The 11,688-nt window shown below is 39.7% G+C and overlaps 1 protein-coding gene and 1 long non-coding RNA gene across 2 annotated transcripts; both read left to right on the forward strand.

Annotated features, from left to right (window-relative positions):
- Nucleotides 1-2,141: 2,141 nt before the first annotated feature.
- LOC148153377 (uncharacterized) lies at nucleotides 2,142-3,531 on the forward strand. The gene is made up of 2 exons (XR_015761712.1): nucleotides 2,142-2,593; nucleotides 3,233-3,531. It is a non-coding gene; the product is annotated as an uncharacterized LOC148153377 (long non-coding RNA).
- Nucleotides 3,532-6,923: 3,392 nt separating this feature from the next.
- Nucleotides 6,924-8,968, forward strand: cbln2b (cerebellin 2b precursor). The gene is made up of 3 exons (XM_014989643.2): nucleotides 6,924-7,346; nucleotides 7,806-7,925; nucleotides 8,045-8,968. The coding sequence occupies exons 1-3, from the start codon at nucleotides 7,059-7,061 to the stop codon at nucleotides 8,240-8,242; spliced, it is 606 nt and encodes a 201-aa protein (XP_014845129.1). The 5' UTR covers nucleotides 6,924-7,058; the 3' UTR covers nucleotides 8,243-8,968.
- The last annotated feature ends 2,720 nt before the right edge of the window (nucleotides 8,969-11,688 follow it).

Consider the following 11,688-nt stretch of genomic DNA (forward strand, 5'->3'; position numbering starts at 1 on the left):
ATTAATGGTTGAGTTTTGGTTGAAGACGACAAATGACGGTGGATCAACCATCAAACAACCATCCACCTCTAGCCAAGTAACCAATGTTGAAACTGTGTCATTGAATCAATGTTGTTTTGTGGTTGAAATCTAATGACTGAAATGCTGATGTCGGATCAACATCTGATCAATATTGAATCAATGTCAGATGTATTGCCGCACCCCTTCCCCTCCTCTCCTCCTCATCAGCGCTCTGGGTCAGAGCATTTTATTACTGAGCGGGGGTTATCACATTTAAATTAAGCACTGTAGAGGATAGTCGGTGGTGATTCCTTTCTGTACATTTTCTTACTTGTTCATAACAATTCTCACTGACTGTGTGTGTGTGATATATTGACACAAAAACATCTACAACTTACTACAAGGAGTGGAGGGGTCCACCCCCACCGTTTACATGAGTGGGATGTCCCAAACACACAGCTGCTTTGCTGTTGGCTTGTTGGAAAATATGTTAATTCAATGTTGAATTATCATCACAAAGGTTGCATGTTTGGTTGAGGTCGACAACTGATGGTGGATCAACTATAAAACAACCATTCAATTCTAGCCAATTAACTAATGTTGAAACTGTGTCATTGAATCAATGTTGTTTTGTGGTTGACATCAAATAAATGAAATGCCAACGTCGAATCCAGTGTGTTTCAGCACTGGTCCTCCAGGCCCTACAAGTTTTAGGCATTTCCCTAATTCAACACACATGATATTAATTGAAGTCTGATTAACGGGGTTTTGCTGAACTGAAAAAACGCAGGTCAGTTTGATTGACGTCAAGGTTTGGGGAAGAACTACCCAGATAGCACACGATGTTAATTTAATGTTGAATTATGATCACAAAGGCTGCATGTATGGTTCAGGTCAACGACAGAAGCTGGATCAACCATCAAACAACCATTCAATTCTAGCCAATTAACATTCATTGATTGAAATGCCACATCGAATCCAGTGTTTTTCAGCACTGGCACCAGGCACACTGCCCTGCAAGTTTTAGCCATTTCCCTAATTCAGCACACATGATTTTAATTAACATTTGATTAACAAGGTTTTGCTGAACTGAAAGCATGCAGGTCAGTTTGCCTTGAGGATAAGGTTTGGGGAAAAACTAGTAATCAAAGTGTTCAGGTGTTTTTTGCACCCCTCACCACAGCCTGCCATTCAAACGCCCAACCCCCTTCCCTCCACCTGCCACCCCCACTCATGTAAATGGCGGGGGTGGACCGCTCCACTCCTTGTAGTAAGTTGTAGATGTTTTTGTGTCAATATATCACACACAAATGGTCAGTAGGACTTTTTTATGAAAAAGAAAGAAAATGTACAGAAATGAATCTTCACCCACTGTCCTTTACAGAGGTTAATTTAGAATGTAATACCCCCCACTCACTAATAAAATGCTCTGACCCAGAGCTCTGATGAGGAGGAGTGGAGGGGAAGGGGTGTGGCAAAAGAGCTGACATTGATTCAACATTGGTCAGTCGTTGATCAGACATTAGCATTTCATTCATTAGATTTCAACCACAAAACAACATTGACTCAATGACAGTTTCAACATTGGTTACTTGGCTGGAGGTGGATGGTTGTTTGATGGTTGATCAACCATCAGTTGTTGACCTCAACCAAAAATCAACCATTCTGACTATAATTCAACGTTTATTTACCGTTGTGTGCAATCTGGGCAGTTTGTTGCAGCCCTCATCACCTCCTCATCTCCCCCTACTCCCTCCCAAGCCTCCCCCACCCAGCCGCTCCTCCCAACCTTCTCCTCTTTACCCCCTCTCATCCCTTCTTCCCTCCCCCTCCTTGAGCTCTGGGTCAGAACATTTTATTACTAGGTGGGGGTTAATCATGTTTCAAATTAAGCACTACATGTTGAGAACAGTGGGTTGTGATTCCTTTCTGTACATTTTCTTACTTGTCTGTTAATATTATTACTACTGTGCATAATGTGTTGACACAAAAACATCTACAAGTCTGTACTAGGAGTTGTACAGTCCACCTCCCCAATTTTACACTTGTGGTTTGTCCCAACCAAAAAGCCACTTTGCTGCTGGCTTGTTTGCTACCGGCTTCTGAATTGAATTCTCCGCTGAGCACTTTTATGGTAAGTTTTTCAATATTACTTTGATCTTAAATGTGTTTATTGAAAAATAAGGGCATTGTTTTGTGCCCATAGTAATCCTGGTTATTTTGGGGCAAAACGGATATTTTTAATAATTGAGGTCATGTCTCCTTTTGTATTATTTTCATCCTACCCACCACTCCAGGCCTAAGTATGAAATCCTGCGAGATTTTGTGGGATTTGAGTTTTTAAAATAGGGCGGGGCCTATTGTTTGGTCTGGGAGAGCATGTGGTGGACAAGAAAGTGTAAGGCTGGCTGGTCCAGGTGGGCTTTAAATTGTTGTGATAGTAATCACTTGTTTTTAACTTTTTATTATGATATGCTTAGGGTCGTGCTTAAATGAGCCTCTGTACCAGAACAGCTGAGTTGGATGATTACATGACCGTCTGCAGCCATCAAGAAGTGCAGAAGGTTGTTAATCATCCACAGATTCAATCCAGGTGAGGCAGAAGGGAAACACTTAACATGTAAGGCAGGTGAAACACTGAACTAAACCTGCTAATGACTGATTCAGTCTGTTGATCCTTGGATTGGTAACTGGTTAAATTGAACTGGACTATTGTTACTTGTGTGGGATCTTTATTAGCATATAGACACTTTTTAAGGAATTTAATCAACTTATTTGGAAATATTTGTAGTTGATGGAAGATTGAACCAGCTATTTGATGGAAGTTTATTCTGTATAAATTATAATTTTTCCAACTACACTATAAATCACCTTTTGTTCGATTTATTTGTCTCTGGTGTGTTACATAAACCTGATCCTCCCTGAGTTTTATTGTTAGGTTTTCTGATAAACAGCCCTTTATTTTAAATATTGATTTAATATCAATATCATAAATCCTACACTATACTGCAGCTTGATGGGTAAATGCAGTTGTATATGTAAACATTAAGATAAATATTAATGAAAGATTAAGATATTAATTTAACAGTGAGTGCACATGGGGAACTATATGGTTTGTATTTGTTCTCAGACCTGTAACCAGTACAGTGTTTAATCTTTCATTGTGTTTCAGAACTTTTCAAATGTTTATCATCTTTCTAACTGGCACCTTCCTCACTTTTATTTTTTTCAGCTGTTGCTCTGCAGTTTGACCGAAAGCTGACTCTTGAGGACTGCAGCAAAATTGTCAAGAAGTGGCTTCATTATGCGCCAGAATGAGAGGAAGACATCACAAGGAATCAAAGTGACGCCAACCAGAGTCAAACTGGGGTTACCACAACTTGTACTGTTTCCCTACTTCATACAGTACAAAGCTTAACTTCATGGACTCTGTTCTTCTGTGGACAACATACTGTTGTTTTGACAGTCAAAAAGGAATCAAATATGTTTAAAGATCTGTCCCTCTTTTCTTAAATAAAATGTTAAATCAAACCCATGTTGTCATTTATAAACTTTTGTACACAGTTTACGCATCATCTGCCAATAATACAGTGTTTAACACCAGTGAAGAAACTTTTAGTGGCATGTTATGATGTAGACCTATCAGATGTAAAATGTACATAAATCCTTAGCTTTCATTCAATATAAAAACAACCCAAATCTGCATGTACATCCACAGTCAAATGAGTGTTGAATCAACATTGATTCAATGTAGAATTAACACAAATCTGCATGCAGATCCACGTTCAGCTGATGGTTGAATGAACGTTGATTCCTAACTTATTCAATGTAGAATCAACACAAATCTGCATGCAGATCCACAGTCAAATGAGTGTTGAATCAACATTGATTCAAGGTAGAATCAACCCAAATCTGCATGTACATCCACAGTCAAATGAGTGTTGAATCAACATTGATTCAATGTAGAATTAACACAAATCTGCATGCAGATCCACGTTCAGCTGATGGTTGAATGAACGTTGATTCCTAACTTATTCAATGTAGAATCAACACAAATCTGCATGCAGATCCACAGTCAAATGAGTGTTGAATCAACATTGATTCAAGGTAGAATCAACACAAATCTGCATGTAGATCCACGTTCAGATGATGGTTGAATCAACATTGATTCAATGTAGAATCAACACAAATCTGCATGCAGATCCACAGTCAAATGAGTGTTGAATCAACATTGATTCAATGTAGAATCAACACAAATCTGCATGCAGATCCACAGTCAAATGAGTGTTGAATCAACATTGATTCAATGTAGAATCAACACAAATCTGCATGCAGATCCACAGTCAAATGAGTGTTGAATCAACATTGATTCAATGTAGAATCAACACAAATCTGCATGCAGATCCACAGTCAAATGAGTGTTGAATCAACATTGATTCAATGTAGAATCAACACAAATCTGCATGCAGATCCACAGTCAAATGAGTGTTGAATCAACATTGATTCAATGTAGAATCAACCGAAATCCGGATGCAGATCCACGTTCAGATGATGGTTGACTCAACATTGATATAATGTAGAGTCAACATTGATTCATAACTGATTCAATGTACTATCAACACAAATATGCATACAAGTTGACATACAGATGATGGTTGAATCAACATTGATATAATGTCAGTTATGGTTGAAACCCTAACGTTGATTCAACATACAAGTCACCGACCACTTTCAATGTTGTTTCAATGTCAGCGTTCAACGTTGATTCAATGTTTCTGGCTGACATTGATTCAATGTTGTTTCAATCATTCTGTGCTATCTGGGTATAATGCATATATAAAAAGCATGAGTACTTTGTATAAATCCCCTTCGCTTCAGTTAGAGCTGCAAGTGTTTTGGAATATAACTCTACCAACTTTGAAAATCTAGAATCTTACACTTTTTGCTCAATTGTCTTTGCAAAGTAGCTCAACCTCAGTTTGATTGAACGGAGGACAGCTATAAACAGCACAGCACCTGTCACAACTTCTCAATTGGATTTAGGTCAGGATTTGAACTGGGCCATTCTAACACATAACGATGCTTTCATCTAAATCATTTCATTGAAGCTCTGGCTGTTTGTTTGGGATTGTTGTCCAGCTAGAAGGTGGATAATCACCATTGTCACAAGTATTTTGCAGTTTTTTTTTCAATTATTGCCTTGTCTTTAACTCTATCCATCCTCCCATCAACTTTGACCTGTTTCTTTGTCATGACTAAAGGAAAACCTGTCCAGAACAGTATCAGAGCAAGATACTCCCACCACCCTGTCTCAAAGAGGGGCTAGTTTAGGGTTTTGTGGTGTGTTAGCAAGTTTACACTCATAGAGATATTTATGTAGATAAAACCCTTACCGTAAAATCTCACAAGTTTCACAATTGAAAATCACATGTGAATTAACATGTGTAACATGACTTATTTGTTCATTAGTAAAAGAAAAAAAAAAGAAAAAAAAATCATGCCTTGGTTTATTCCATTTCACAGAACTTAAAGAAAACAGTTCCCTGAATAAATGCTCATGCTTCAACCTAGTTTGCATATCCTTAAATAGAAAAATGACAGCTCATTAAAGGTCTGAAGTAAAGGTTTGCCACTTGCGAAGGCCAGTGTTGTACGATTGAACTGTAAGAAGCACTGATATGAAGCCCTTACATGGCTATTGAAATGACGGTGACGTCTCAGGGATTGAAAGGAAAAGGTTAAAGTTTCACCAGACAGATGAAGCTCAGCCTCTGCGAACATTTTCAGAGATGGCCCTTTCTTTCAGCTGACCAATTAAATCATTCTTGACCAGTGTGAATACAAAGTCGTTTTCTAAACTTTCAGTGCACACCTGTGTTTTATAAAAGTTACAGGTTTTACACAGGTGTTTGTTTTGTTTTAGGAAACTTTGTTTTTAATGATTTGTTTCTTGAACTGAACCATTTTCTGCACAAATAAACTTAGCCACAGGATGGCGCACAAGTATCTGAATTGGACCACTAAAAGTATCGAAGTCCTGGATTAAAAACACAAAGATGCATGCCGAATGTGACATGCACCGCCAGGGCGATCCACCGCAAACTCCTTAATTTTAACTTAATTATTATACAGACACATGTAAGAAAAAAAAAAAACCGCACGTTAATAATAGATAGTAAAAGAAAGCAATCCTTGGGGTCCTCAGGGGACTCCCGAGTTCACGCGTTGAGCTGATTAATATGTAAACAAACCTATTAGCCCATGCCTGTGCTCCTATTTGCGGGGCACTTGTAGAGGAGTCTTGCTTCCAGCGGCTCACACACGAAGAATGGGCGTGAGTTGTCCCTCGAAAGGGGTACCCAGAGAATCGTGCTTTCATTTTTTTTCTCTCCTCCAACAGTCTGAGCGCTCACTTCTGTCTGCGAAAGACAGTGAACACAAGAGCGGGATGGAGAGCACAGGTAAGGCAATATTGAGATTTTTATTTTTATTTTAGAGGATGCTTAAACCGGGCTTCTTCTGATGTGTTTTATACAAGATTACCATATTTTGGGTCCTTTTTTTTTATGACTTACAAAGTGCCCCAAAACTGTTAACATAGCTGACATTATCGAAAAGACGATCGTGAGATGATTATTCATTCTTACCGAGTGCTGTAAAGTAGCAGCAGTTGCTGCTCACTTTACGCGCGAGAGCGTTTTTTACGCGCAAAGAAATTACTCAATAAATCAAGTAGAGATTCTTTAAACTTTCAGTTGTTTTGTTTTATAACGTGACATTTCCAACTCCCCCCCTCCCCCCTCACCCCCTCCCACATCATTAGGATTTGCAAAATCGACCGTTTAAATCCTCTCCCAAAATCTACTAAGACGCACAGGAGGGAGGGGAGCCTAAGTGCGTCTGTGTCAAGGAGCGAGGGAGCATCGCAGTCAGAGAACGAGAGAAAGGAAGGGAGAGGAAAAGGGTGGGGGGGGGACCGAGTCTGGACCAGGTGATCAATAAACCTCCAAGGGGCTGCCGGGGTTGTCTCATTGTACCCTGGATCCAGTGATCCAACCATGGTGCCAGCGCGCTGCCCGGGAACCTGTGCCGTCCTGGCACTGGCTCTCTTCTTGGGATGCGGCGTGGTCCTGTGCTCCGGCCAGAACGACACGGAGCCCATAGTGCTGGAGGGAAAGTGTCTTGTGGTGTGCGACTCGAACCCTTCCTCGGACGGAGCGGTGACCTCCTCTCTTGGCATATCCGTCCGCTCCGCAGGGGCGAAAGTGGCTTTTTCCGCCGTGCGCGGAACCAATCATGAGCCGTCGGAGATGAGCAACACGTCAATGACCATCTATTTTGACCAGGTAAACGTGTTTCCTCAGTTTAACAGTAATATATCTGATTAGTGTGGAAATACGAAGTGTAAAGGTAGTATTCGGAATGAGTTTCTTTGGTGTTTCCTTACTTTGCAATCCTAACATTTGGGATGTCTTTACAAAAAAAAAAAAAAAAAAAAAAGATTCGTCCAGTGTTGTGCGTAATTGGCACATCCAACGACGTGTTACCAAAAAGGAGCAACAATTCATGCTAAATAATTTATCACATGTCAGATGTGCAGCGCTGAGCGGTGGTTCCAATAAATCCACACGACTGGGGTCTTTGGACAGGGGCCTGTTATTGCACAAAAACGGGAATCCTCCCAAGCACAGTCCTAAGCATTTGGCACGCGCCTCCATGCATATCAAATACCGAAATGTGTCTACAAAAGACCTGTTGTGTTGACCGAACTGCTTCGTCTCACTGTGCGCCCTCTCGGATCGCAGGTTTTAGTCAACATCGGCAATCATTTCGACCTAAAAGCGAGTGTTTTCCAGGCTCCAAGAAGGGGGATCTATAGTTTCAGCTTCCACGTTGTGAAGGTCTACAACAGACAAACCATACAGGTGAGCAAGCATGAAGTAGCAGCTCTGCATTCAACATATGAAACATGGAATTTTTAGCTCACTGAGTGTGTGTGTGTGTGTGTGTGTGTGTGTGTGTGTTTTTTGTTCCCCCTCTGCAGGTCAACCTAATGCAAAACGACTATCCCGTTATATCAGCTTTCGCGGGAGACCAGGACGTTACAAGAGAGGCGGCTAGCAACGGTGTACTGCTGATGGTGGAACGTGACGACCGGGTCTACCTAAAGCTGGAGCGGGGTACCCTCATGGGCGGATGGAAATACTCCACCTTCTCAGGCTTTCTAGTCTTTCCTCTATAATCCCACCGTCGAGGATCGGTACTCTGCTTAAGTTAAGGAACAGGAACAACAACAACAACAAAATATATTCAAAAACATGCTATTTATTTTTCAAACTGTCAGCCAAGGAAGCCGACGAATATCCAACACGACGAAAATCCAACACTATAGTCAAATATCAACGTTTCCTGGGAGTTTCATATATTCAAACCCATCAACTTTTACGCAATCTGGATGACTAAACGTCTCGATCGGGCCAGTGGCTGGCATGTGCTTGTCGAGTGTGTGGATTTCCCCCCCACCCCCCTCCTTGCCTGGAAAACAAACTTTTGGGCAACATGGACAAAGGAAAGATGAGGATGAGGAGAACAAAAACTGACTGTGTTATGCTTTATTTATGTTTGTATAGCCTTAAAGAATTAATGGTGAAGTATCTACGGAATCATGGACAACCTGGAAGAGAGAAGCCCTTTCACGCCAAGGGGCTTATTTTTTCCCTTTTTCTTTTTTCCTTTTTTTTTTTTTTTTTTTTTGCACGAATGGAAGTTTCCCCTTTTTACGTTTTTTGTTGTGGTGTCTATGGTGTTACGTTTGGATGCCGAACATATCGAAAAATAACCCAAAATGTAGGCAGCCGATGAGCTTATTATAAGAGAGAAAGAGGGAGAAAGAAAAGAAAAAAAAGGCGACATATTTCAGCCTCAAGAGGTGACTTAAAACCTTTTTATTTAACAACAATAACAATAATTTAAACAAGAAAAGAAGATATCTAATTTATGAAGTACATATTCACAGTACTATGTGTTCTACATTTCGGGATCTGCGTAGCTTTGACTGATTTTAATGTTCAGTGACTTTGCTCACTTAATGTACATTGTGGAAAAAAAATAATAATAGAAGAATCCCTATATCCATGTCCCGCTTAATAAATGATATTGTATTGTATAGGCTGAGCGCATTCATCGTTATTATTTAAAGAAGCGACTCGAGGTGGAGGAACGCATATTAAAGGGGAAGGCCTGGAAGGGAAACAGGCATGTCGCTGTCCGTGGTGCTGAAATAAGGAAAGCAACAGCAGCTGTTGATTGAAGTAGCAATGAACGAATCCTGGAGAAAACAACAATAGCAATAATAATAATAATAATAATAATAATAATAATAATACAGTATTTATGTTACCTTGTGTTTATTGATGACTAGAAACTTGCATTTCATTGCTGCAAATATACATGCATTTATTTATAAAATTGTGACTGCGGTATATTAGCAAGAGCATCTAATGTCTAATGCACAACATTAAGTTATCGTGCCTCACTGCAGAAAATCCCCTTAAATTGGGGGCTTGACAGCCTAAAGTTCCACCCTTTCTGAAGAAAGTTGCTTTTTATCATGAGACATGGATGCAGTCGTCTCGCAGAATAAACTGACGTTGATATTTCTGCTCAACCACCAACACACTTCACCCAAACTCTGTCACCCACAGCTAAGAGACTATCATCTCGCCGTCTGCTCTCCCCTCTATTCGTTATTAAACTTTGGTCAAATGCCACACCTAGTTGAGAGAGTCCAGACAAGTAATTTCACCGAAAAGTAGCCTACATCTGAAAAATGTGTACCCTTGAATATATATACACTTGTATATAAATGTATAAATTAACCGCACACCCAACCAAACTATACACTTTGGTTTTGGGGTGCATCAGGTTGTTTTGCACTCTACACCAGAGTCCAGATCAAATGTGGTGCTCAAAAACATCAAAAACAATGTGTGAAAGGAACAATTACTTCTTGGTTTGTTTGGATCAGTTAACTTGTAGAAGAAATGCTTTCTCATCTCAAGAATAATAAAAAAAAACAAAAAAAAAAACACCAGAACCAGTTCGTGAACCAATTAATTATGATTCAATCACTATAAATTGAAAACTACAAAGGCTTTGCACAACTAGTGCAGGTGTCAACAGGTCTCATGTAAATTCAGTTTCTCCTGTCGCTCCCTGCAATTTCATAGCTTGCCAGTACTTGGAGTCAACTGTTCAAGCAAGTTGATAATGCATGAAAATTCTGTCTTTGGTGCTAAATAGACAAGATTTTAGAGGTCCTGTCCATTAAAGTAATTTTGATTTGTCGTGTTAAACCTGTGGCAATCACAAGAAAGTTGGTGCATTGTTTTAAATGCCCTCTGAATTGTTACCTCTGTAGGCAACATAAGAAGAAAAATATATATATTTGTCAGTTAGATGTTGTTTGAAGCCAGTGTGCTTCTACTTAGCTTATTTGGAAATGGTTGATGATATAAGCTCCAAGTGTAAGTTCTATTTCTGTGTGTTTGAATGCAATGTCCCATGTTCTCATGAGAAAGCATGAGCATCTGATTCAGGTGATTGGGAAATTAATTCTGCAAGACGAATCACATTTTAAGAAGATTTTAGAATTTCAAAAAAGTGCTTAAGGTTCATGTATACGATTAGTACTGTTTTTACTTGTCTTTAAAAGAGAGACGCTGTATGGAGAGAAAACAATACATAGAAAACTTACAAAAACTGCAAGGTTTTGTTTTAACCCATATGCAGAGTTGACATTTTTCTATAGCTACAATTACAGATATATTTACAATAGAAAAGCTTCAAAAAAAGGAATGAAGAATCATAATTTCTAGCACTTCCTGATCTGTCCCCGCTTGTTGATGCATGTAAATGCAGAACACTAGTGATCTGTGTCAAAACACACACACAAAAAAAAAAAAAAAAAAAGCGGGGGTGGAGGGGGGGAACTGCTTGTTCAACCGGGGATTTGAATGAACACCAGCAGCTGTTGGGCAGCTGGGCCATCTGAGAATATCTCACATACAGACAGCTGGAAAGTTGAGCTCACTCGCTTGCGTGCCTCTGCAGCGTGAATATAATTTTTTTTTTGTTGTTTTTTTTTCATGCTTTACCTTCATCCCTGTGTATAACAGAGCACAACAGCTGAGAACAAAGAGAGAGACCTGCTTAAATGCTGCTGATGCCAGCAATGGGCCTCCGCAAAGCAGCACAAACTGCCAGGAAATCACTGTGTTGTGGGGAGAGTATTAAATTGGCCGAAAAAGAGCCTAATTGTTTCCATGCTGGAATGAAAACTCCCTGTTCAAACGATCCTCCTTGGTTAAACTCGCAACTGCAATTGGGTGAGCCTAATTAAATAAACTTTTGAGCACAACAGAAGATTCTTTAAAAAAAAAGACATAAATTTAATGTTCACAGGGTTTGTTCTTCCACATCTATGAGAAAGCTATATGAGCACCTCAAAACAAAGTGTAACTAATGCCTAAAGAATTGCAAAACAACCATTCTAACAAGAATACTCCTTGCTTAACAATAAAAGCAGCCACCTTATTACTGTACTACAGTCTTGAGACTGCTTTCAGAGAAGCGCAGATGGCATTTTACTCTAGTTTGCAGAACACATACAGACAATTACCTAGCATA

The sequence above is a fragment of the Poecilia mexicana genome, unplaced genomic scaffold (genome assembly GCF_051168715.1).
Source record: "Poecilia mexicana isolate PSO_F unplaced genomic scaffold, ASM5116871v1 scaffold_20, whole genome shotgun sequence".
In the NCBI taxonomy this organism is placed as follows: domain Eukaryota; kingdom Metazoa; phylum Chordata; class Actinopteri; order Cyprinodontiformes; family Poeciliidae; genus Poecilia; species Poecilia mexicana.